This window comes from Muntiacus reevesi, chromosome 18, assembly GCF_963930625.1.
Source record: "Muntiacus reevesi chromosome 18, mMunRee1.1, whole genome shotgun sequence".
In the NCBI taxonomy this organism is placed as follows: Eukaryota; Metazoa; Chordata; class Mammalia; order Artiodactyla; family Cervidae; genus Muntiacus; species Muntiacus reevesi.
Window position 1 is genome coordinate 14,256,659 of NC_089266.1, and position 26,603 is coordinate 14,283,261.

Genomic DNA, 26,603 nt, shown 5'->3' on the forward strand with positions numbered 1-26,603 from the left:
GTGTGGTGTGTGCTTAATCAGTTTTGGCTAAATAAATGTGTTCCCCACACCTGGACCATCGTTCCCTCTGAGGCTGTGCACTTCTAACATTAACCAGGCTACTGACATGTCTCCTTCGTTTTCCCTTCTCTCTTCCAGCTCCCGTACTTCATGAATGAGCTAACTCTGACGGAACTTGACATGGGGGTAGCTGTGCCAAAAATCCTGCAGGCCTTCAAGCCTTACGTTGACCACCAAGGTAACTCTTATCTGGCTCTAGAGAGGAACTGAGTGATTATATGAATGTTAAAATGTTGCCACCACTGCAGATTGAAAACCAAGGCTTTGTGTTTGGTGAGAGTTGGAGGCTTCCCTGTTTTGGGGCCTCCCTGGTGCAGAATCTGCCTGCAGTGGGTTTGATCCCTGGGTCAAGAAGATTCCCTGAAGAAGGGAATGGCAGCTGACTCCAGTATTCTTGCCTGGAGGGTTCCATGGACAGAAGAACCTGGCGGGTATAGTCCACAGGGTCACAAAGAGTCAGACACAGCTGAGTAACTTTCCCTTTAGGGGAGGTGTTTTTAACCATAGTTCATGTTGTGTGTCTTCTGTTCTTAATGGTCACAGCCTTAAAATGCTGGGGAGTATATCTGGACTTTCCCTCCTAGTCCTTCTAGTCTTCTGGATCCTTAAAGATCCTCCTCCAGCCCAAAGATGCTGCTCTGCCAGTTACTGGGGGCTGAGCTTTTGTGTGACCAGGCTCTGCATGGCCTTTGCCCTTGCCAGGGCGAGAGGCGACGGCTATGCTTCAGGCCCGCTCACCTCCCACATTGTTGCGGCTTCTCTCATTGCAGAATGCAGGCTCTAGGGCTTGAGGCTTTGCTGGTTGCGGTCCGTGGGCTCACTAGTTGTGGCGCACCAGCTGAGTTGCCCCGAGGCACATGGGATCTTCCTGGACCAGGGACGGAACCTGTGTCCCCTGCATTGGCAGACCACTAGACCACTAGACCACCAGGGAAGCCCCAAGCCTCTTTCCCCTTAAACTAGATTTATATTATTCCGCAAAAAGCTCGAGAACAAAGTAAGAGAGAAAATAATCACAACTTCTCAAGAGAGTGATGTTTGTTTTGAAGTAAATGTTTTGTAAAATTTATAGACTCCTAGCATCTACTTTTATCCTGTAAGGCTCCATCAGATGACTCCTGAACATATTTAGTGAAATCAAGTTCTGTGTTGTATACATTTGATGTAAATGCAAAGAGTTTTTTTTTTCCAGCTCTACAGTTAGCAGCTCTAGCAAGTATTTCATCTGACAGTGAAGCCCATATTTCCTAGTTCTTAGCATCTCATCGATTTCAGAGAAAGATCAGAGAAATATTTGCAAATCCAGAGGTCCATCTAATAGCATGTTGAGATCACCTGTGACCACTTAATCATGTCTACACTTAGATAAAGCTGAGTGTTCCTAGGTTTCGTTAATTTCTGGTTCACCAAGAGTAAAGCTGGAAAGGATTGTTTCTTTACAAATGGCCTTACTAGAGTTTTGTCAACTGTGAGTGAAATTTTAAAAGCTGCATTATCTACATGTCAGGTGCAGAGCCCGGATCTTGGCCCCGTCTGCATTCCAGGACGGCCTGCCTTCCTCTGGCTCTAGCAGGCTCTGGGTTGCCCTTTGCCTCTTTAGGAATTGACTAGTAACGAACTGGTAAATGATCAACTAACATAAACCTCCTGAGAGTTGGGCTTAAAGAAAGTAAATAAAATAATATGTGTGCATGCTCTGTTTTCTAATGCATTTGCAGTCTCTTATCTCAGGACTGTCCTTTGTTGAATTAGTAGAAATTTCCAAAGAGAGGGGGGCAGGGCCAGAGCTAGTCTTTGAAGCTGGGCTTTGAAGCATTTAAGAAGCGTTCCGGTGGCTGTGAACTCCGCAGCCTCTTAGGGCAGCTTTGTGAGGCTTTGAGTGAAATACACTAAATGCCTCAGTCTCAAGTCTCTTTCCTGTTCCTCTGGAGCCAGAGCTGCAGCCAGACGTTTTATTATACAGATCAAAGCTTTGCCAGTTTTTAATCCATCTGAGGCTTACTTAACTCCTTTCGGGGCAAATTGTAGAGATCTGCCTGCTTACGTAACAAGGGAGGAAATGTTACTAAAGAAAGGAAAGATAAAGACGTAAAGCCTGTGGGTTTTGAAAGTTTGATCAAATTAGGTTTTTCCAAGCCTGCAAAGGATGCATGTGATGGTAAAACAGAAATGAACATGAAGAGACGGTTTGGCTTGGGTTCCATTGCTCTTAAGAGAAACCTTTGCTTTGGAGGAAATTAAAATCAGGAGTGACTTGTTAAAACTGACTCTAGGGACTTCCCTAGAGTCATCTGCCATCACTGACCTGTCCTGGCTCCAGGACACGTAGCCGGGTTCTCGTGCAGCAAATAAGGGGAAAGGACTCTTATCTCCTGGGCACCTTCACTTCCTACCAGTGGCGGGTGGCCAGAAGGTGGAGAGTGGCCATCCCTTAGAAATTGGTTGTGCGCCTTCTTTCTCTGACCCCTGCCCACCCCACGCACACCTCGTGTGGGCAGGGACTGGTCTCCTTCCTTCCCCACAGGCCACACAGCCTCCCCCTCCCACCCCTCGTCCCCACCGGCTGCTCTCCCCCGGGCCTGACCTTGGAGGGCCACCAGGCCAGGCTCTTTCTGGTTGTTTTATTAACTCTGTTAGGGTAATGTTTATACCTTCATTCATCCAACGGATACCCAAAGTGGGGAAAGCTGGAATATTTAGAAAAGGAAAAAGGAAAACATAACCCTTCATCCCACCATTCAGAGATAACCGGGTGACTGTTTCTGCTACATTTGGTACATTCTCGGTCCATTCTCTCCTGAGTTTTTTTTCTCATGGATAAAAGCTAATTTAAAATGATGGATAACCAACAAGGACCTACTGTATAGCACAGGGAACTCTGCTCAGTGTTATGTGGCAGCCTGGTTGGGAGTGGAGTTTGGAGGAAAATGGATACATGTATATGTATGACTGAGTCCCTTCACAGCTGTTGACCTGAAACTATCACAACATTGTTAATTGGCTGTGCCCCAATAGAAAGCAAAAAGTTTAAACTAAAAAATTCATTGAAAATATATAGCTCCTTTTTCCAACTCTTAAAGAATTGGTTAGATTGATGGTTTAGACTTGAGAAGGCAATTGGAGGTTCCCTAGCAGGACCCTGCCCTGTTTAGATGCACACGCCAAAGCCCAGAGAGGGGGTGACATGCCAGAGGCCACTCAGCAGCCTCGCCTTCATCCTGCTCCACAGATTCCAGGCCAGAGGTTCACGTGCACACCAGCTCTGGGCCAGGCCACCTGCCTTCGGGCACTGCTCCTTTGTGATCCCACAGCAAGGCCTCAGGAGGTTACTGAGCACCCAGCACCTCGGTTTCCTCATCCACAGAGTGCTGAGGGCAGGAGCGTCTCCTTTGTTGGTCATGGTGGAGACGAAACGCTTTGCGTTACCCTCAGAGAGCACACGTGACGCACAGGAAGCTGTCGGTGTTCGCTGCTGCAAAGCTTGACCAGGAAAATCTTCCTGAAGGGGTGCAGTGGGGACCCTCGGCCGTCGGCCAGGCTTTTATCTTCCACACCTGGGACCAGAGGTCTCAGAGCAGTACCTGCGGGGGCGTCAGCAGTGTCAGGATGGACCAGGGACATGGAGTATGACCCCCTCAGGTTCAGATTAGTTCATTTAGTCTTCAGGACGTTTGCGACATGGAGTTAAGTCTGCAGATAGATGGTCACTGAGCGGATGGAAAGAGTGCCGTGTGATACCGGCTTTCCCTGTTTCAAGATACCCAACTAGCAACCCAGGTTTGCATGAAAGAGCTCAGATTCTTTGGAAAGATGACTGTGTGTCGCACAGGAATGGGAAGCTGGTCTGTCTCCAGAGATGCCCATAGTCGTGACTGGCAGGTCCACCATCTACACTGTCTTGTGGACCTTGATTTATGGTGCCTGGTGCCTTTATTCAGTGCTGTGAACTGAGTGCAACCAGAGTCAGCTGTGAGCTGCCCGTTCTGTCGGCTACACCCTCATCAAGAGAGCAGCTGCCCGGGGCTGACCACCGTGACAAAGCCAGACTGTGGGGCTCAGCACAAGAATGGCACATACACTGTCTGGCCAGATGGTGTTGCAGGAAGAAAAAGTATATTTTCTGCAGAAAGGATAAAAATGTACCCATTTGCAGGTCTTGGGTGAGGTGGAGAGGAGAGACTCTGATTTGGGACTGTGTCGACCTTGAAAGGTGGAGCCGTTCCGAGAGCAGTTACAGGTTGAAAGAACCAAAGATGACATCTGTCCTAAAGGACACACCCGAATACGAGGAACAATCCTAGTTCCCTGTGGTATCCGAGGGAGCGACGTGGCGCCGGTCTGTTTGCCAGGAGCAGAACAGTCACCGATGTGCTTGTCTAAGAGCTGAATAGCTCAAACGTCTGTTCTTGATAACATATGACTACATCTTCCATTTTGAGAGCTTTTGTTCTTTGGATGCCAGATTTTGGCTTTCAAAGAGAAAAATCAGCCATCAATTACGGGTAGAGTGAAGTGGAGGAGCAGGTAACATGAGCTGGGCTCAGTGAGCAAGGCTTGTAGGGCCTCTTACCTCCTGTGCTGCCCCTGCCCCTTAAACCCGTTCCAGTGAGACTGAGGTCACTTAGTTATTTTATTTTATTTATTTTTTACTTAGTTATTTTAATAGTAAACACAACAGTGAATTGCTGAGTGAAAGTACTAGATTCTTACCAACATGGTAAGACTGCTTCTTAGTCTTAATGCCTTTGTGTTCAGTCACTTTAGTGTGTCCGACTCTTCGCAGCTCCATGGGCTGTAGCCTGCCAGGTTCCTCTGTCCATGGGATTCTCCAGGCAAGAATATTGCAGTGGGTTGTCACGCGCTTCTCCAGGGGATCTTCTGACCCAGGGATTGAACCCATCCTGCCTATCAGACAGATTCTTTACCACTGAGCCACCAGGGAAGCCCTAGTAGAATCTATTAAATCAACTACCAGGGAGAAGGTGGAAGAAGCTCTGTTCTACTTGTCTCGGGTGACACGCACCAGGGTACGTGTTTTACCTGTGGTGGCGTCTCAGTCTGCTCTGCTCCCCGCGGCCCAGGCCGTTGTTGTTATTCTTCAGGCATCAACTGCCTGAGGCTAGGGGTTTAGCTTAGCATCTTGAGCTCTGATAGCCTGTGTCAAGAACTCAATAAACAGGACTTTGCTGGTGGTCCAGTGGTTTGATCCCTGATCAGGGAACTAAGATCCTACATGCCGTGGAATTACTAAGCCTGCGCCCTGCAGCTGCTGAGCCCTGGAGTCACAACTAGAGAGTCCGTGCACTGCAACGAGAAAGATCCCGCATGACGTGATAAAGGTCCCAAGTGCCGCAGATAAGACCCAGTGCATCCAGGAGGAAAAAAAAAGACAGACGCTATGTTAAAAGATAAAAAAAGGGGAACAGAAAAACAACCTTCTGAGCTCTTCAGGTCCTTGTGTGAAGCCTGACTGAAGTTTGTCATGTTCATTGTAAGTTGTGTTTCCCCTGTTGCCAGTGAAAGGCCAACAGGGACTTGTTGGCAATCAGGTGCCACCCTTCACCACGGGACAGCCTCGCAACATGAAGACCCCTTGTGTGGTAGAGACCTCATGAACTGAGTGTTTGTGCCCCTCCCAGATCCATCTGTTGCGGCCCTACCTGCAATGAGATGGTAGAGACAAGGCCTTTGGGGTGATTGGGTTTAGATGATGTCACGATGGGATTAGAGAAGAGACCAGAGAGCTAACCCGCTGTCTGCCACAGGAGGACACAGGTGAAGGTGGCTGTCTGCAAGCCAGGAGGAGAGCCCTCAGCAGGAATGGATCAGCTGGCTCCTTCATCTTGGGCTTCCAGCCTCCAAAACTGTGCCAAATAAGCATCCGTTGTTTCAGCCACGCAGTTTGTGGTATTTTGTTACACAGCCTGAGCAGACTGAGACAAGACCCTTTGTGTTCATGCCCTTTCCAGAGAGCCTCTCGGGGTGCTCAGTCTTGTCTGATTCTATGCAACCTCACAGACTGTAAACCGCCAGGCTTCTCTGTCCATGGGATTCTTCAGGCAAGAATACTGGAGTGGGTTGCCATTCCCTTCTCCAGGGGATCTTCCCCACCCAGGGATTGAACCCACCTCTCCTGTGTCTCCTACACTGCAGGTGAATTCTTTACCGCTGAGCCACGGGGGAGCCACCTTACTCCTGTCTTAAAAATTTATCCTGCTCCTTAACTCCTAGTTTTTGCCCTTAAGTGCTACCAAGGCCAGGTGATTATAGGAAGCAGAATTTTTAAAATTATTTATTATTATTAATTTACTTTTTTGGCTGCGCTGGGTCTTCGTTGCTACACATGGGTTTTCTCTCTAGTTGCGGCAAATGGGGGCTACTCTAGTCTCGGTGCACAGGCTTCTCACAGTGGTGGCTTCTCTTGCTGAGGACCACCGGCTCTGGGGAGTGTGAGCTCAGCACTTGGAGTTCCTGGGCTCTAAGGCACAGGCTGAGTTGCTCTGCGGCAGATGGTAATCCCCTAGATCAGGGATCAAATCTGTGTCCCCTGCATTGGCAGGGGGATTCTTATCCACGGTACCACCAGGGGAGTCTGGAAGCTGCATTTTAAATGAAATGCCTCCCAAGGAAGTCTTAACCTTTGTCAAGAGCCCAGAAGAAACAGTTCCTGCACTCAGCCAGGTGAGGAGTGTGCAGCCCGCTAGGGTTAGGGTGCCACTCAGGACACGGTGTGTGTCCCCACTTCAGTGTTGCTAATTTGTCCCCAGGAAGAAGACAACCTTTCTGGTAACTGTTGATTTCATCCTTCAGTTCTGCAAGGTGGGAACTCCTGACTCTCTTTATGTAACCAGGTGGTCTTGGCTTCAGGTGTATGTGCTCCAAGGTTTTCAGGGCGATTTTTGCAGCTGAATCATTGTCACAGAAACATGTTTTTTCTTTGCATCTAATGGTCAAATAGTCATCCTCAGCTGAACGCAAGCACGCCATGTTAGGATAATTTGAGTGTTTGTACTTTGTGTCTGTATTTAAAGATTCTCAAACCATTCTTGACTCTATATCTTCACTAAGAACGAGGACTGCGCAGGGCCCTGTGGGTGGGTCTCATGGGACATACTCTGTTCAGTCATTTAGTCGTGTCCAACTCTTTTGAGCCCATGGACTACAGCACACCAGGCCTCCCTGCCCCTCACTGTCTCCTGGAGTTTGCCCAAGTTCATGTCCATTGAATTGGTGATGCCATCCAACCGTCATGGGACATACACAGTGATACAAAAACAAGCTCCATCCCCTATGCAGAAGCTTGGTCAGATGTCCATGTACCATCCCCCGCTCCCCAGCCAGACAGGGCTGTCTGGCTGCCCGGTGCAGCCTCTTCCCTCTGGCCCCTTGGCCTCCTCTGGTCTGGTTCCCAGGAGCCACGGCAACAACAGCAAGCTAGGCTGCAGCCCAGAGTCGTGGAAGGAAGTGGGCTGGCGATGGCGCAGAAAAGGAAGAGCCCTGCCAGGGTGCACCAGGCGCTGGCTATGTGAGCGGCGTCGTCCCCTGGTGCAGAGGAGGAGGCTGGTGCCCGAAGGCCGAGAAATTTCCCGGGGAACCCAAGCCCTGTCCATGTGACCGGGCTCCATGTACTCTTCTGCCCTCCTTCCAGCCTCAGCTCAGGGGGCCAGGCCACAGGTGACTTGACTGGAGTGTCCCGATGACCAGGGTGTGGGCCAGCTGTTTACCAAACCTTTATCCATATACCCTTATTTAAAACACAGATGAACGCTTCCACTTTATAATAAGTAAAATTCTGGTTCTTTTAACATGACAGCCTTAGCTGACTCAAGTTGTTCTACAGCAGAAACTTAACACACCATTGTTAAGCAGTTGTATTCCAATTAAATAAACTAATTTTAAAAAATAAAGAGGGAAGCTAAGGATAAGTACAAATGGAAAGTTATGTATGACTCTGGAATTTTAAAACTTGTTAGCACTAAAAAAAAGTGTGTGTGTATATATATATACATGTATAATATATACATATTATATATATATATAATATATAACATACACGTATATGTATATATGTATACATATATGTATATATTATATACATAATATAATATGTAATATATACATATATGTTATATACATATTATATATAATATATAATATACATATTATATGTATATAAATATGCCAACCTTCAAAGGGAGTCTGAACTAGTAATATTTATTGGAAACCTGAGTAGGGTTTTCAAAGGAAAGGATCCTGTATGAACACACACAGCAAGCAGGTAGTTTGAGTCTATTGATTCTCAAGTTAAATAAAGCTGGAGATACACAAAAACAAATGACTTTTTTTTTTTTAAAGAAATATCTTCTTTATTGATGTTCTGTTTATATTGAGTTTAAAAATCTATTAATATCAAGCCTTTTACCCGAATCCCCTTTCTTTTGGAAGTGATTAATGACTAAATATCTTTATTAGAGCAGATGTGCCCTTATTTCCAGTAACAGCGCCTTTGGAGAGCAAGCTAATTAATGATTTTTAAGTGTTTAACGTAAGCAAGAAATAGAGCAGTTTTGTGAGTTGCTGCAAAGACATTCACAGCTGATCTGCATATCAATTAGACCAGGTCATTCATGGAAAATAATTACCTTCAATTATGATAAAAAGGAGTTTGGTGAAAGCAAAATGGAAATTATTCTGCCTTTAGTAAGGAGCTATACAATTAATGCTTGGTGACCAAACAGGGAATAGGTTATTTACTATAATTACTTGAAAATGCGGCTGTGTGTGAACATGATTTTCAATTAATTTCCTGCTTCCTTTCAGATATTATTTGTCTTATGAGTATCTATACGTTTATTAGCATCTAAACACCCACTTGAAGGACCACATTTTGACGGGAAGTCCATGAGGTGGCGTGGTGCATGGAGTGTCAAAATCAGTGTGGTCTGTCCTGCCTGCTGAATTCTAGGACCCTGGGTAGAAGGTCATGAGATGACCTCTGTTTGCATTTTAGACATCTGGTCAGTGGCCACTTCTGATGGGCCTTCCCAGTGAAATTCCACAAAGCCAAAAGCCTCTAAGATATGCTCCCATCAACATGAGTGTCTTCTAAGGAACAGGTTTTAAAGCAAAGGTACAAAGTGGTTACCCAGCTTTGTCTGGATAATCCTGGGGCTGGAATATAAATTCTTTTGCTTCCATTACTACACAATTTCCAGAAAGAAAAGGGTTGTAAAAGGTCTTGTCACCATCCTTATCACACCAAGCTAAACCTGAACCATTTTCTGTGCCCCTCCCCACTTCCACTCCCCAAGAGGGGAGAATTTTAAGAAAGACAGTGGTTCTCACTTATGTCTTTAAAGAGCCCAACCTGCTGTGAAGTCTCTGCACGTCTCCTCTGCCTCTAACCCGCTGAGAATCAGCAGACATCGTCCCGCCTTTGTCCTGGGACAAGCCCTCTCCTCCTGGGGGTTGTGTTTCTTACTAAGTGTAAGAAGAACCCAGAGGACCGGACCCTTCCATCTCTTAACAACGTGTGCTGAGGTCACTGTGATCACTATAGTGGGTGTTGAAATGCTGGCAATTTTCCAGATGCTTGAACTATTTCTAGAAGCTTCTCATTTCACAGTCTCCTCTCACATGCCTTGGTAGTACAGGCAGTATATATAGACTTACAATGTGATACCTACTTAGATACTTTAAAATATAAGTTTTAATACTGTTATTCGTAGTCATGTTTTTCTGGGGGAAAGAAACCTTTTTTTATTTTTTAACTCTTTCTCTAGGACTCTGGATCGATTTGGAAATGTCCTACAACGGGTCCTTTCTGATGACTCTCGAGACCAAAATGAATTTGACCAAACTAGGTAAAGAGCCTCTTGTTGAAGCCCTGAAGGTTGGCGAAATTGGCAAAGAAGGGTAAGGGCTATATGAATTTACTTACCCGACCCTGGGGAACCGCCTCCTCCCTCCAGCCCTTGAGAAGCAGCTTTGTTGTGTAGTAGACCCAAGGTTGAGTGAGCTTCCATCAAAGTGTTTCCTGGCCACAGAGGATTTCAGGGAATGTGTCCTGGTTTCATCCCCTGCAGACCATGAATCCCCACCTCTGCACAGTGCCTCCGGCCAGCAGCCTCGGGGCTGCACAGTACTGATTACCCAGGAAGCATCCCTGATTCAGATCAGCAGGGCAGGCTGCACAGTAAAATGCTCTGTGAAAAGAATCACCATCCAGAAAGTTCCTTCTCCAACTTACAGCCACAGATAGCAATATGTGGGCCGGGCTGAGGTCCTTCGGGGGTCTATCTGCTTTAATCACAGTGTCAGAATTATTTATAATTAGATGATTGATTTTGCAGCCAAGAGGGTGCTTCTAAAGTATTTTGAAACACATTTTCCCTAAATAAGACAACACTGATTTTCTTAGTAAATGCCTTTCTTTGTAGAAGATACTGCATCTGCCCTGGAGTTGTCTGATTTTGTAAATATTCCCAATTTTTGAGCCAGTTGATGAAGTTGATTTTTTTTCCCTTAGATGCCTAGACTGAATAAGCTGGGACCTTTTATGTTCCCACACACCTTAAAAATGACTGCTTCAGATGACAAATTTAAATTATATAATTATTATCAGACTGAAAAATTCTGATTAGAGCCTGCATCTCACATCTATAACCCATTTGCATGGAATGAGCAGTAAAATGATAAGAAATGCCACCAGGAGCCACCTTCCCAGCACCTGGTTATAGACATAAGACACAAGCTCTTCTTAGGTGTTGGCTTTGTTATGATGCTGCCCTAATGATTGTAATTCACACTTGTGGTAGACGCACAATAGATGGGGGGAGTTGGATCATACATTCCAGAACATTCTTTCACTGAGATGATTCTGATTTGTCCAAGGAGACTTAACGAAAATGTTTATATTTTAATTACTGGAGAATCTCAGCTGCTGTATGCAATCTAACCTGTATCTGTGCTATTTTCCTTTCACCTTTCTACTGTTTGTTAAAATGTGTTTGGATTCGGCAATCTGTGGATTATGTTTTCCGGTGAGTGCTATTGATCAGCCCTCCGTGTAGCTTTTCATCCCCCCATCAGTGTTGAGTCTCATGTGGACCCATGTGACAACCACAAGGAAGCTTGTCCTTTCATCACGTCCCCTGACATAAAGGCCCCGTTTGTAGACCTGAGAGGATTGAGATCAGGAGCACTTAAGAGGCTTTCCTTGATTGGATCGCTGGGGTCCTGATCCAGCCCTCGAGTCAAACCCAGCCTCTGTCCCCTCCCCAGCGCCATGCCCCGCTGAGCACCATCAGGCCAGCCTCAGGACAGCAGAACTGCAGACAGCTGCCAATAAAACCAAGCACCGCAGGCAGGAGCGGTCTTGAAAATGAGCTCTAACTAACCAGAAGCGAGACAGAGCAGGCTTAAATCAGGAGCATTTGTGCAGGGAGCCCTTTCTGGAAACAGCCCCGTGCTGCCCAAAGCTGCTGGGGCTCCACTAGAAAGAAGGGGGTCTTGTGGGCAGGTGGGGCCCCATCATGGACGCGTCACTGAGATCCTTGCCGCTGAGGCGTCCCACGTTCACTGTTATTCATGCGGCTCTCCTGGAGCAATTTCAAGTTCATAAAATTCTGCTGATCAGAGGATGGACATGTTTCTGAGCAGGCAGTGCTTCTCTAGACTTCATGAAAAATATCCTCTGCTTTAAGAATATAATGATATTATATTTAATGTTTAATATATACCTAAAGTACCATTTTTTTCCCAGTGGAGTCTGGTATGTTTTGCCTTCCTGTGAGGGTGTTAAATTTTATGTTGATGTGTAGTTGGCTGTCATTTAATTTTAAAAGCAAAGACAAATATAATTCCAAAGCACTTGACCTTGGGAGAAAAAGGCCTGGAAGAATGAACCCTTACCCATTCTTTTTTTTTTTTTTTTTTTTTTTTGGCAAAAAGGACCCAAGTGGGAATCTGAGAGTTCTGGATCCTTGCCCCAGAAAAATGCCCCCCCCCACACACCACTTGGCTCATAATATCTGGGAGCTTCGAGAGCCTCTGAAAAGCCCATCTGTAGCTAAGAGCCTAATCCCAGAAGTGATCCTCGCATCACTTCTCCTCAGTTACGAGCTGAGGAATCGCCCTGAGGCTGAGTACCAGAGGAGAGGCAGAGTCCCTGCACCTGTGGCTGGTACATGAGCCTTAATTTCCTTCAGGAAGCCCCCCCTAGAGCCGCGAGTGTGAAGAGTGGGCCAGCAGCAGCCTTTCTCCCACGTCCTCCCTTTATCTCGTGGCTGCCAGTCCAAGGCTCACTTCCAGCCGGGGGCTTGTCCCCTGTTGTCCTGCTCTGGCAGGGCCTCTGCTTGGTCTCACTGCTTTTGTCCGACCCCCTTCAAGCATGCAAATGACTGTGCCCTGAGAAGTCCCCGAGGAGATGCTGCTCAGCTCTCTGGAAGTCCTGCTTATCATAGGAAGTCTGTTCCTGTCCTCACATCATCACCCCAAGGCTGGTGGTGAGAAGTCTGTGTTGCTCCACTCTAGTGAAGGCCTGTCCCTTTGAAACGTGGGTTCACTTTGTACTTGCATACATTTTTCCTTTAGTCTTTTCATTTCCCCAATAGTCTTCTGGTTGTGTACGGTAGTTACAGTAACCTTAGGCCATAAGATGCCCAAAATGGAATTCAGGTGGTGAGCTGGGCGGTTGGAACTTTAGGAATTGCCTGAAGGGGACCTAAATGAAATGAGTCAGGAAGCAGGAATGTTCTCTTTACATGAACATTGGGGCCGGCGTTCCCTGTAAGGCACACAGCCTGTCCATGCTCTACCACGGCAGCCTGGGCTGGTGTGCAAGTCCCGTAGGGGGGCCCCCGACCTCCAAATTAGGCTGCTCAGTGTATCCAAGTCCACCACCCCGCCCCGAGGCCCTGATGTCCTGGGAACCCCGTCCTTGTCATCCACGCTGTGACTCAGTCTGACTGTGGGTGTACCTGCACACGCATCTGTAGCAGATGTATGGGCCTAATTTCTGTTAAAGAAAACGAACACTGTCAAGAGCGTGGCTCCCTCCAAGCAGTCGCCTCACTGGGCTGTTTAATTGTACACCTTCACTTGGAGCTTTCTTTGGAGCTCCTTTGTAGAGCTGCCTCTGGTGTCTGTGACCTTCTTTTAAGTACTCTGAGTGATAACAAATTATCCTACTTTTTCTAGATGACTTAGATATTTGAGTAATTGCCAGGCATCACTCAGAGGTGCCAGTGGTTATGAGGCTAAGCAATGTTTGGTTTAAGACAGAGTATCAGTGATAAAGTAATTTGCTTTTCCTACGTGTCCGACTCCAAGCACATTTCCAAAAAGAATTTTAGCAGAGGCAGCGAAACTGGAATCAGCCCTTTAGGGTGACTGTTAGAAAGGATAGGACTCCCATCTGGAATTCCAAGGTGTGTTTTAAAAAATAGGCTTATGGTGTACTCGCATACCTTATATATAAGAATGTGCAGGTTGTCTTTCTCTGAAATTCATCATAAGTCTGAGATCACAACATGCATTTTCAGTTATAAACTTGAATCAGCCAAACATTTAGCCCCACTTGTAATTAGTGTTGGTGCTGCATAATACAGCTCCCCGGGCAGAGAGAAGAGGTACCATTTAGCCACAATCAGAATTTCATGTCATCTGATCTATTTTAACTGATAAGGCATTGTCTAAATTATTAACTTTAAGCCACAAAATTTGTCCCGTTCTCTATCGTGCGGAGGGTTAATTCAGGAACCCGAGAGCTCACTGCAGTGCTCAGCTTTTGGCATCTTCTGCCTCAGGTCAGGAGGCTGCCAGATGACAAACACCAGTGGGGACAGGAGGGGCCAGTGTCCCTGCAGGCTTCACTGCGGTCCAGGACACCGAGGCAGCCTGTGGTGCTGTGTAGATTCCGTACCTGGCAGCACGCGGTCTGAACCAGGGGGCGCCGTCATGTTCCTGAGAAGTAAGATAGGTTTCTGAGAAAGGTCGTATTATCTTTGGGGATTTACTTCCCTGACTTTCTTTATCCCAAGCCCCAGTGTAAGCTTTCTTAGGAATCATATTTTGCCTTTTATATAAAAGAAGAACTCTGTGAGGGCCGCCCAACTCTTGAAAGGGCTGAGATGGTTTTGTGACCAGCGGACACACATGAGCATTTCCTGGACTGAGCGGCCTCTGATGGAAGGAGGAGGAGTCAGGTGCTGTCCCCGAGGCCGGGGACAAGAGGCCTTTGTGTCTGCAGAGGGAGTTTCTTCTCAACGTCACACTCAAGCCCGTTGGCTAGAGTGCGGGCTCTAATGTTTCAGAGCAGGGTTGAGGAGGATCCGGGTGTCCTGCCAGGGAGGTCCTCTTACAGCCGGGCTCCTGTTTCAGGGCGGAGATTTCAGTGCCCTCCTCCCCATGCCGGGACCTCAGCTGGGCCTTCAAGGCCACACTGGCAGGTGTGCTCTGCCCCTGGGTGCCCTTGGCCCTTGTTGGCCAAGAGATGACCACCCCTGTGGGCTTCTGGTGGCCAAGGACAGCATCTGAGGAAGACCCCAGAGGGTTTCGAGTGCAGGAGGTGGGACCTAAGCTGGGATGCCTTCCCCTGCTCTGGTGATTTTGTCCTTCTCAAAATTACAAGACCGACGCTCTGCTTAGTGACCACTGATAGCGTAACAGTGTTCAGAGACAATTCTGCCCCTTGTTCATTTTGTCCCCATCAAGTCTCTGAGCCTGAGATGGGCCCTGCCTTCTGCCTCTCTGCCTCTCTGAAGTAAAGCCTCCCTTCAGGGAGGAAGCTGCCTTTTGTGGGCCCAGAGCTCAGCCAGGAACCCCCAGTGCCCTCAGTGGGGAACCTGATGACTCGCCACTGCTGGTGATCCAGACCCTCCAGGCCTCTGGAAACTGAGAAGCCACCCTGGAAAGATTCATGAGGAACATTGCTCTCTGGTGAAGCTTTTTATTACTTCATTTTAAAAAGTTTTAAACTAGTACTTCTCCTGAAAGATTCCTGGCTTCCCATGTCAGTTGCCTCCTGGAATCCCTTGAGATTTGTACCTCTGGTTGTTGGCTTTTTCTGTGACCTTCAGGAGCTGGGGCAGGAGTGGGGGTATGTAATTTCACAAGGAAGCAGTCTCGAGCCAAAACTAACTTGGAGATGACTAAGCCAGAAAGCACAAATTTTTTTAACTCAGCCAGTGTTAGAGGACTTGCTTGAACATCCTTGTCATCCATGAAGTGGTCATGTCACCAACATGAGTTGTCCCGTCACCCATGCAATCTTCATTCTTTCCACTCACCTCCCATTGACTGCGCTGCACTGTTGACGAGATCACTGCATTTTGTGTGGACGAGATCACTGCATTTTGTGTGGACCGCATCATACTCTGACCACCTGTCTTTCTGACGCATGCGCAGAATCCAACCCTCCCGGCGCAAGCCCTCTGGGGTTCTGCCGGGGACTGGGCGCTGAAGAGTCTCCCAGGGGACCAGGCCCATCCGGGATTCTGGGATTAGGCCTCTTCTGTCCGGGTGACGGGGGGCGGGGAGTGCTGCCACCATAGCCATGGCGGCGGTGGAGCGCGTGCTCTTCCTAAGCAGAGCCTGCGCTGGGCGGGCAGCCTGGTGACTCTGCCTTGATCAGTTGCAGGCCCAGGGCCTTCTGTCTGGCCGACAGCGACGAGGAGTCCTCCAGTGCTGGCTCCTCCGACGAAGACGACGCACCAGAGCCCAGCGCCGGAGACAAACCTCTCCTCCCGGGGGCTGAGGGGTGAGTAGATCCAGCTTCTGGGGTCTCCCCGGGGCTCAGGGCCTTAAGTTGGGCGTGAGCTTTGCACCGCCTTTTCCCTCTCTGATTTTACTTCCTCCTTCACTTTGAGTGAATGGTTTTTGCATTAATAATTCAAAGCCAGTGGCTTAAAATTCCAGACCCCAAATCAAAAACACCCAAATAGTTTTCTCTTATTAAGAGAGTTTAGACCAAAATGGTTTTCTCAGGCCATTGGAGTAGATAAGAGAATGGAAGGGATGTTTAACACAAGGACCATAAATTGCACAACAGCTCCCCCTGGTGTCGGTGGGGATCATTACTTCCCTTCTTACGGGTCACGTGCCTCCAGTGATCGTCTTATAGTGCCTACAAAGTTGAAACATTCTAGTGATTTCTTTGGTGAATTTTGAAAACGTGGATCACTTAGATGACCTTTTCGATCATGAACTTCATTTTGGGGGCTTCTTTTGCCTGTTACTTGGACTGTGGTGCTTAGGCTGCCTCTCTGTAAGGATCTTTTAATTATTTACAGTGAGCAAAGAAACTGAAACGATAAAGAAACCAAGTGATTCAGAAGCATTTGTAAGAAAACATCATCCTGTTCACTTTTGAAATCCTACAGAAGACAAAAAGAATCTAGACGTTTGAGGAGTTGGCACTAAAGTTTGCGTGCACTATTTAAATTCCCCACCTGACCTTTAGAATAATGGCTTTTCCCTACACACAAACATGTACTATTCCTGAATCTTAGATCTGCGGGGGATTTTAAGAAACAAATATCCTCTCTTCCTAGGGCAGTCATAGGTAGATGTGGTCTGATACAGAAGCTTACTTTCCTGGCCTGCTGGCACATGATCTTGATGTAGCTATTCTCTTTAGATGCTCCTAAAACTCTTTGACAAGTAATTGCTGCTCAAAGTTAGTGTGACACTATCCGAAAGGCAGATGTTTTACTGTATTTTGTGGCCCTGTTGTCTTATGTGCTATATAGAGACGGTGAGATTTTTTTCTAAGAGGGCACAGGAATCTTTTTTCTAAGATTTGTATTCCCTATTTGAAGGTTATTAAGGAGAGCAGCTGAGATGCATTCCCTGCCTGCACTGTGGGAACTTGCCCTGACTCTCCATCATCAAGACTAGGCTCCATCTGATGTCTACACCTTATCTGAAGTAGTAGTTCTCACCTAGGGGTTCTTTTGTTCCCCCTAGGGGACATTTAGCAATGTCCAAAGACACTTTATTGTCTTAACTGCTGGGAGATGTGCTGTTGACATGAAGGCAGCCCAGGCCTGGGATACTGCTAAACATCTCATACAGAGGGGCATCCGCAGCAAAGAATCTCCCAGTCCACAGTGTCATTGGCGCTGCTGTTGAGAATCTCTGGTCTAAAATCAAGTGAACACAGAGCCACCAAGTTTCTGTTTATGAAGGAACAACGCCGACACTAACGCTTGCCTGTCTCTCTCACTTAAAGGTATGTTGGAGGTCATAGAACAAGCAAGATCATGAGGTTTGTTGATAAAATTACCAAGTCAAAATATTTCCAAAAAGCAACAGAGACAGAATTCATTAAAAAGAAGATTGAAGAAGTCTCCAATACACCCCTACTGCTAACTGTAGAAGTACAAGAATGTAGAGGAACCTTGGCAGTCAACATTCCACCTCCTGCGACTGATCGAATATGGTTCGTATGTTGAAGGCCGCTTGGGGTCAGCCAGTGATTTCCCCTTGAGCATGATCATAAAAATCATAGTTTACTGACCCGTGACATTATGGAAAGTACCTTCTTCCTGGGAGGAAGCACTTTCAAACGTTTTTCTTGGAACCTTAAAGTTAGTTGTAAATCTGATTCTGCTTTTCTTCTGTGAGTGGTTAATTCACATATAAAGATATACCTTCAGGGCTTCCCAGGTGGTACAGTGGTAAAGGATCTGCCTGCCGCTGTAGGAGACACAGGAGACTGGTGTTCGATCCCTGGGTTGGGAACATCCCCTGGAGGAGGAAATGGTAACCCACTCTGGTATTCTTGCCTGGAGAATTCCATGGACAGAGGAGCCTGGAGGGCTACCGTCCATGGGGTCGCAAAGAGTCAGACACGACAGCAACTAAGCGTGCATATGTGGTATTATGCTATGAAATATTAATTCAGATTTTTTAAAAATGGTGAGAAAGACTCGTCTTTCAAATGTCCCTGACGGCCCAGTAGTTAAGACTCTGGGCTTCCACTACAGGGGGCATGGATTCAATCCCTGGTTGAAGTATTGAGATCCCATATGCTGCATGGTGCAACCAAAAATAAAAACAAACAAAAAAATACTCATCTTCACACTTAGGAAGAGTTGAAGTCAACAGGTGAAGTTTGTGGGATGAGCTGTTTCTAGGTCTTCCTTCTCTCTCAAGCCAGCCCTTTCCACCGGGAAGAAGAGCTGCGATTTGTAGAACCCTCATTCTCTGCCGGGCCAGTCCTCACAGCGTCCTGTGGAGACAGGGCTACCATTATGCCCCACTTTACAGATGGGGATCACACATCCAACAGAGTCCTGGGTGGTGAGGAAAGACTTCCCCAGGTCAGACCTGCACATTGAGGAGGCAGGATGTGTGCTTGGTAACTGGTAGATTGTGAAAGTCCCTCAGTCGTGTCCAACTCTTTGTGACCCTGGAATTCTCCAGGCCAGAATACTAGAGTGAGTTAGCCTTTCCTTTCTCCTGGGGATCTTCCCAACCCAGGGATCAAACCCAGGTCTCCTGCATTGCGGGTGGATTCTTTACCAGCTTAGCCACCAGGGAAGCCCAAGAATACTGGAGTGGGTAGGCTATCCCTTCTCCAGCAGATCTTCCTGACCCAGAAATCAAACCATGGTCTCCTGCATTGTAGGTAGATTCTCTCCCAGCTGAGCTACCGAGAAGGGTGACCCAAAGAGTTGTCATTTGAATGAACCAGTGGGTTTTAACCCTACCTGCATGTCGCAGTCACCTGGGGACTTGTTAAAGTCCCAGCCAAGCCCAGCCCCCATGATTCCGGGGTTGGGAGACTAAGCCAGGACCGAGAATCACTGAAGAAAATTATTCATGATCCCAGCAGAAGAAAACAACTATTTCTAAATCTCAATTTTAAGATGGCAAGTAAGACCTATGAATGTGCATAAGGGTATATAGCGATCACATAAAAGACCTCATTGTGCCATAAGCTACATTCATATGAAAAAGATTGTTGTTGTTTAGTTGTTAAGTCATGTCTGACTCTTTTGCGAGCCCATGGACTGCAGCCCGCCAGGATCCTCTGTCCATGGGATTTCCCAGGCAAGAATACTGGAGTGGATTGCTGTTTCCTTCTCCAGGGGATCTTCCCAACCCGGGGACTGAACCTGAGTCTCCTGCATTGGCAGGCGGATTCTTTACCTCTGACCCACCAGGGCAGCCCCTGTGAAAAAGGTACCTCTGTGAAACCAGCATGTTGCTGCACATCCTTGGTGTTCAGAAGGATTTGTAAAAATGATTACAAAAGGGTTGTTTAATGGGCTGATCATTTAATGATGATATTGGTGTTTTCCTAGTAAAAACTTTAAAATAATATTTAGGATTTTCTTTTTAAAAAGTAATATTTTCACTGGAAGAACATGAAAACAACAACAACAAAAAATAAGAACTGATAACTTTACCATTCAAAAATAACCAGATAATACCTTACTGTACAGCTTAATAAAAAAAAAATTTATTTAAAAAAAAATTTTTTTTAATAGTAAGAGTTAATAGATATCTTCTTTTTACTCCCAAGCTTTGACTTAGGAGTTACAAACACCACTGCTCAATGGTAATTAAAATTAGAGGCCTCTAGCCTAGTAGCTCAGTGGTAAAGAATCTGCCTGCAATGCAGGAGACTTAAAAGATGCCGGTTCGAACCCTGGGTCAGGAAGATTCCCTGGAGGAGAAAATGGCAACCCACTCCAGTATTCTTGCCTGGAAAATCCCATGGACACAGGAGCCTGGCGGGCGATAGTCCATGGGGTCGCAAAAAATTGGACATGACTGAAGCGACTTAGCATGCACAGCCTAGTGCTACCCAGTGCATGGTTGAGTGCTGAACTATTCTTACTAATCCACAAAGATAACTATACATATTCAGAGTGTTTAGAATACTTATAGCAACTTGCCATTTTTATTGTATGGGCAAACCTTGTCTGACTATGCTTTGCTTTCTTGCACTTGCCCATAGTGCATTTCTTACAGATTAAAAGTTTGTGGCAGCCCTGTGTCGTCAGATAATGGTTACCATTTTTTTTTTAAGCAATGGAGTATTTTTTGATTGAGGTATATACTTTTGCACACCTAATAGTGCACAACATAGTGTAAATATAACTTTTATATGCACTGGGAAACAAAAAATTCACATGACTCTATTGCAATGTTAGCTTTAGTGCAGCAGTCTGGAACTGAGCCCACATATCTCCAAGGTGTACCTGGATGTTTTAAAACGTTGGTCCATAATGGAGAGAAGTTTTTAGTTTGAGAGCACACAGTCTCTTGACTGGATACCTTACCAACAGTTCTGAGCGCCAGTTGTCTCCACTGAGAAGCTCTAATAATCATAGTGTGGAGTGTGGAATGAAAAAGCAGGTTACAGAAGGTTCTCTGTTCGTGTATGCATATTAGGAGTGTGGGGGAAATTGATCGTTTCTCTCAGTGGTCCTATCTTGGTTACTAGATCCAGAGAGAGACAGTGTTATTTCCTGCCTTATACACTTTTATATTTGGGGTTTTGTAACAGACGTATCGTACTCTCATAAAAATAGAAACAAAAAATATCCTCGCCATTTTAGGAAAAACGAAAACCAGAAACAGTGCCCAGGTCATAGACTTTTCCAGTGGTGTTTCCTGGCTGTCTTGGTTTGTCAGAACTGTTCCCCAGTCATCACAGCCCTGGGTCCAGGGACACAGGGAGTTCACAATTCATACCTGTTGCAGTGAAGTATTTGTTTTTTAGAAGGGATTTTCAGAAGAAGAAAACATTTTCAAGTACTGATAAAGCCTTTGTGTAAATGAAGAATGTTTACTCTGGGTACCATCCGCTTCTTTTCTTTGCTTCTAAATGTGGTTATTGTCTTCTTTTAAAAGGTATGGTTTCCGGAAGCCACCATATATCGAGCTGAAAGCTCGGCCAAAACTTGGAGAGAGAGAAGTGACTTTAGTTCATGTGACAGACTGGATAGAGAAGAAACTGGAACAAGAGTTTCAGGTATACCTGCAGTGTCGTCTAGTATTTCATGCTGAGTCTAAAGACTCTAGGCAGAACAGAGGTTCTGAACTTCACATGGGTCAGGATCCTTCTTGGAAAATCTGATGAAAGCTATGGACCCTCATCTGGGGAAAGTACCCATGTGATCAAACAGGCATGAAATTTCACGTTTAGTTTTAGAAACCCTGTAACTCGTCCACACCCTGTTACATAGTCTTCAGAGGAAACTCAAAACTTTGGGGTCAAAGAGCAAAATGACTGTCATGTCCCAGTGGGGTAAGTCATCCATCTGCTGGGGCCATCTTTGGACTTTTTCCCTAGGTGGGGCCTGGAATTGGCCAGTGAGTAGCACCTGGGCCGTGGTCAGGGAAGTCATTCCTGCGCTTGTGTGGTATCCATCTTACCTGTCTACAAACATTCTATGTGCAGCTGCCACCTGCTTTGGGAGTCCAAAGATGAATCAGGCCTGTCCCTACCCTGTGAATCTTCTTGGGTAGTCCTGGAGTTGACTCAACCAGAGTGCATTCTCCAAGCCTGTCTCTGCATTCTTCCACCACAGGAAATAGCAGTGTAGCTGAGGCCTTGCAATGAGCTGTTTCTATTAAATTTTTATCAGGTTTTTGAGGCATAGTTGACTTTTAAGGTTTTATGGATTAACAGACTATTTACTTTATAATGAATTTCACCTTCTGAAGAAAACGCATATTACGTTTGCAGTAGTAGCTTTTCAGTCATTGCCTTTAAAATTATACTTTTTATTATTTAAAAACTATATTATTTAAAAGCTATATCTGTAAATATAACAACCACTTTATGGAAAGCTTTATCTCCAAAAGAAAAAGCACTTTGAACCTAGTTAGGGGAAAAACAACCTCATGCCTTTAGTTCTTTTCCTTTTTCCTATGTGAGGAATTTGGGTGGGTCATCTCTTTTAAGAGTGTTGGGGTAGAAGGGTCACCCCTTTTAGGGGGCAGACTTTGGTGCATGGTAATTTCGAGGCAAGTTGGGAAGTTGAAGGGTAACTGCATTCTCCCAAGGCCACATGTTTTTGTTTTTGCTTTTGGAAGAAAGCATTGCTGAAATTGAATACATTGCCAAAATTCACTTACATAAGATTAGTTTATAAATAGGCAAAGCACCATTACTGTCAATCACTGATTATCCTTTGGGTGTTCATGATAGTAGGATTTCTTTTCTAAGCAGCTTTAACTGGTTCTGGTTTGGGGGGAAAAATCAACTTATATTTTTGTTGCTAGGATTTTAAGTGCTAGGATAAAATTTACTTAGAACATGTGTTCTGGATATAGTAGTTTGGAATCCTGTGGGCAGCTTATGCCAATTTTCGTAATGTTATTTATCAACTCGAGTAATTTTATTATATGTACGTGAACTCAGAAGTTGCTTCTGCCTCACAGTCTATTGGGTTCTCATGTTCACGCACTGGTGTTGATTCCTCAAGGCTTTCTGAATGTCATAGAGGAATGATATTTGGAATGACTGTGGAATGTGTAAGAAAAGTTGTTTCATATGTATTTTAAAAACTTGTCTAAAGCCTAAAATTCTTATCAGAACACAGTAGGGCAACTCCCAGAGAACAGAGCCTTGTTCCATGTCTCTCCCTTCTTTCTGCAGAAAGTTTTTGTCATGCCAAACATGGATGATGTTTATATCCCCATCATGCACTCGGCCATGGATCCTCGCTCCACTTCCAGCCTCCTGAAAGAGCCGCCTGTGGAGGCCGCTGATCAGCTGTGATGGGTGCAGTCCTGGTGTTCCCAGCACTAGGAGATAGGCTCAGTGTGGGGTTCTCGGCTGCCATCTGGGCTGTAGCACAGGCCTTTCCTTGGGCCAACGCTCGGCCCTCTGCCTGCCGGTGCCGGTCCCACCCTGAGGCGTCGAGACTGGGGTCCAGACTGCCTGCTGCAAAGCTTTGCCTCAGCAAAGGAAAACTGGAAGGATCATCCCAGTGGATCCAGAGATTACTGGTGACTCCCATCCTGGCTTTTCTAAGTCTACCAGGTTTTGTTGTAGCAAAAGAGCACATTAAGAGCGAAGCTGCACAGCTGGAAGGCTTCCCTTTGCCTCCTCGATGCCTCCAAGGTTCTTGCTCAGGCAGCCAGTGCAGTAGAACATTTTCTCACTTCTCCAGTTTGTGTGAGGCAGCCCCAGAGAACATCAATGTGGTTCCATGTGTGGAGAGTGGGGAGTGGAATTTTGTCAACTATGTCTTTGGTGATAAAGAGATGTGCGTAGCAACTTACTCTTATTAAATTGTGTGTTTTGGAAGCAAGTAGCCATAGAACATACAGCTCTTAACACACTATCAGCTGGGGCGAGAATGGTGGGATTTATGTGTACATTAGGCAAAGCCATGAGATCAAACCATCCCATGCCTTCTATCAACAAGGTACCATCACCTGGTTTCTAACTGATCCTGTTTTCCTGAGACCCAAGCATATGTGAAAATGTCAAACACTGCACAAGACTGGATTGGGGTGGGGCCAGGAAGCCAGAGCCACCGTCCATCCACCTGGCACTTCCTCTGTGCTCTGGGAAGCTTTAAATAGGCATCTTAAATGCCTTGTTAACCTAATTGGCTAGGGATGTTTTGTGGGCAGTTTCCTTTTCTGATGGCCAAAACAGGACTGCTCTCTTATCATCTTGAGTCAAGACCAAAAGTTCGCTCAACATCAAACACTACAGATCTCAAAATTAACGTGACATTTAACGTTGCCAACTTTTATTTTGTGCACTTGTGTCAGAATGTTTAGTTTACAAGTTTCAGGGCTCTCAACTGTATAATTTGCTTTGAGAAGTACACTCAAAATACAAATTTTTAATTGTTTAAAGCTGCATTCAACATCAGACTTACCTTGGGTGACTTTTGACAACTACATCTGTGGACAAAGCTAATAGTGTTTTTTTAAACAGCAGCAGCACCTTGCCTGAACATGACTTTAAAGAAATTAATATATTGAAAGAATATATTTGAACCCTGTTTTGATTACTTTAATTGCACCATTAAAACATTTGACTTAAATTATTGGACCATTCCAGTTGGTGTACTGTTCTCATCGTGTAGGCCAATTTGCCTGTCAGTCCGCATGTCTTCTTCACTGGTCTTATAATTTTTGTGCAATAATTTAAGGCAAAGGACTAGATGCACTATTGTGTAAAGAGATTACACATGACTGTACCTTATTGCACTTAATCAAATAGTATGTGGGGGATTTACAATCGCTTGCATTGTTTCACAAATAAATATCTCATGTCAAATACTAGATAAGCATCCAAGTTATTTCTACTTAATCCTGTTTAGGTAACAGAATAAACTGTGGCACAGAATCTGAGCCATCAGCTGCCAATGGCAGCTTTCGTTTCTTGAGTGATCACTGGACTTGTTCTGTTGAGGATCCAACATAGACCACACCTTGGTATGGGATATATCCTTTGGTCATGTCCAACTCTGCAACCCTATGGACTGCAGCCTGCCAGGCTCCTTTTTCTGTCCATGGAATTCTCCAGGGTGGAATACTGGAGTGGGTTGCCATGCCTTCTTCCTCCAGGGGATCTTGCTGATCCGGGGATTGAACCTGCATCTTAGATCTCCTTCACTGGCAGGTGGACTCTTCACTAGCACCACCTGCAAAGCCCTCCTAGGCTGAGTTCACACCAACTGCTTACTAACTCTGACTTGGAGCCACCTCCATTATTAAGCAACAAAGCAGTTAAGACATGGCACTTGTGAGTACTTGCCTTTCAACACCTGCTGCTTTGTCCTGGGAACCAATGCACGTTTCAGCTAAGCCTCAGAGACTGTTGCCATCTATGTTTTAACTACAAATTGGCACTTGTCATGTACCTCTCCAAGGATTAAATCCTGTGTTGCTGCAGCTGGTGACCTTCAACACCCACCCCCTACAAGTGGAGACCAGTAATAAAGCACTCCGTGCTCCAGGCAGGGACTGGTAGACAGGTCTTCAGATGACACTGAAAACCTCATGGTGACAACTGCCCCTGTGACTAGCAAAAGCTTTACGAGACTAGCAGAAAACTAGAGAAATAAACGTGCTCAGTTGCATGCATTCCCTCACCAAAATCTCTTTTGTACTGACTTGCTTCTTTGGAGCGGTTCTCAGAGCTGTTTCCTGGGCTGCAGCCCTTATTTTGCCCCAAATACAACTTCAGTCGCTCAGTCGTCTGCCACCTGAGGACTGCAGCATGCCAGACTTTCGTGTCCATCACCAACTCCCAGAGCTTGCTCAAAACTCATGTCCATCCAGTGGATGATAAAACTCAACTCTCCCTTTGTGCACGTTTTTAAAACACCCAGAATACGGATTACACCTGCAAGTAGGTGTAATCGTTGTGCCCTGTGGCAAAAAACCTTGGGACTGTGAGCTGTTCACACTGTCTGAGGCATACCCTATTGAGTCAAAGAAAGTGAAGTCGCTCAGTCGGTCGACTCTGCGACCTTGGCCTACCAGGCTCTTTTGGATTTTCCAGGCAAGAGTACTGGAGTGGGCGGCCGTTTCCTTCTCCAGGGGATCTTCCCAACCCAGGGATCAAACCTGGATTTTCTGCATTGCAGACAGACGCTTTACCGTCTGAGCCACCAGGTAAGCCTCTTTTAAGCTCATGGAGCCCAAGACCGGGAGGCAGTTCCAGTGAAGTACACCACGGCCCTTGAACTGTTCAAGGCCACAGCCTATTTCTCATCTCCTCTCCCTGCAGATGGCCATCCACATGGCGGTTAAATGAAACTGCGCATCTCACAGATCCCCATCAAAGTGACACTCGGACTCAGGGAAGGCACAAGAAATAGGCAGAGACTACAGGACCCCCGACGTCTTCCCCAGGCCCCCGTACCGCCCCGGCCCCGGCAGCCCAGGGCGGCCGTGTCGCTCGCGGTTAAAAGGGCCGCCGCCGCTGGGGCAGACGACCCCAGTTATGCGCGAGCACGTGCTCTGGCGCTGCAGCCTGACCCCCGGCGCCACGCGCAGGCGCGGCGGGGGCTCAAAGGCAGCGCGTCGCGACAAACAACAACATCGGACACCAGCACTGGAATCAAACCGTTTTATTGAGGGGCTTCGGGGGAAGACTGAAAAGCTGGGAGTAAAATAACATCCGACGTCCTTCTCCGAGCCATCTGCAAGAACAAAAGCGGTGGGTGAGGAGTGCGATGCGCCCTCAGGCCCGTCTCTTCCCCGCCGCCGAGGCAGCCCGACTCAGACTCCAGTTCGCATCACCCGCGTCAGCAGTCTAACACGTGCTTTATTTGGGATGTCATCACCGCAGGCGGCCCGCCCTCCGCCCGATTCCCAGGCTCCCGAGACCTGGTACAGACCTGCCCCGGGACAAAACAACCACCACCTCACCTGCCCACCTCTTCAGCGGCTGAAAGGAAAGGAAATGGGCCTGGTTTCTACTTAAAGAAGCAGACCGGATGTAGTAGGGCGGGCCTTACCACTATTGACCAATTGCAAGTTAAACTTCCTGCCACGTGACTGTAAACTGGCTCACTGATTGGCCGGGTTCGCTGAGTCCTCCA

General features: G+C 46.4%; 1 protein-coding gene and 2 non-coding genes across 3 annotated transcripts in view; 1 reads left to right on the plus strand and 2 right to left on the minus strand.

The window, feature by feature from the left end:
* Positions 1-24,331, plus strand: part of TEX2 (testis expressed 2) — a 108,412-nt gene extending 84,081 nt beyond the window's left edge. The window contains exons 7-12 of the mRNA XM_065908689.1: positions 139-238; positions 9,843-9,975; positions 15,695-15,820; positions 17,294-17,503; positions 20,932-21,052; positions 22,685-24,331. Of these exons, the coding sequence (XP_065764761.1) occupies positions 139-238; positions 9,843-9,975; positions 15,695-15,820; positions 17,294-17,503; positions 20,932-21,052; positions 22,685-22,807 (813 nt within the window). The 3' untranslated portion in view covers positions 22,808-24,331. The remainder of the gene's footprint in view (positions 1-138; positions 239-9,842; positions 9,976-15,694; positions 15,821-17,293; positions 17,504-20,931; positions 21,053-22,684) is intronic.
* A 1,617-nt stretch (positions 24,332-25,948) lies between these two features.
* Positions 25,949-26,081, minus strand: LOC136150459 (small nucleolar RNA SNORA76). Its single transcript, XR_010659879.1, has one exon. It is a non-coding gene; the product is annotated as a small nucleolar RNA SNORA76 (small nucleolar RNA).
* Positions 26,082-26,278: 197 nt separating this feature from the next.
* LOC136150431 (small nucleolar RNA SNORD104) lies at positions 26,279-26,348 on the minus strand. The gene has a single exon (XR_010659856.1). It is a non-coding gene; the product is annotated as a small nucleolar RNA SNORD104 (small nucleolar RNA).
* Between the last annotated feature and the right edge of the window lie 255 nt (positions 26,349-26,603).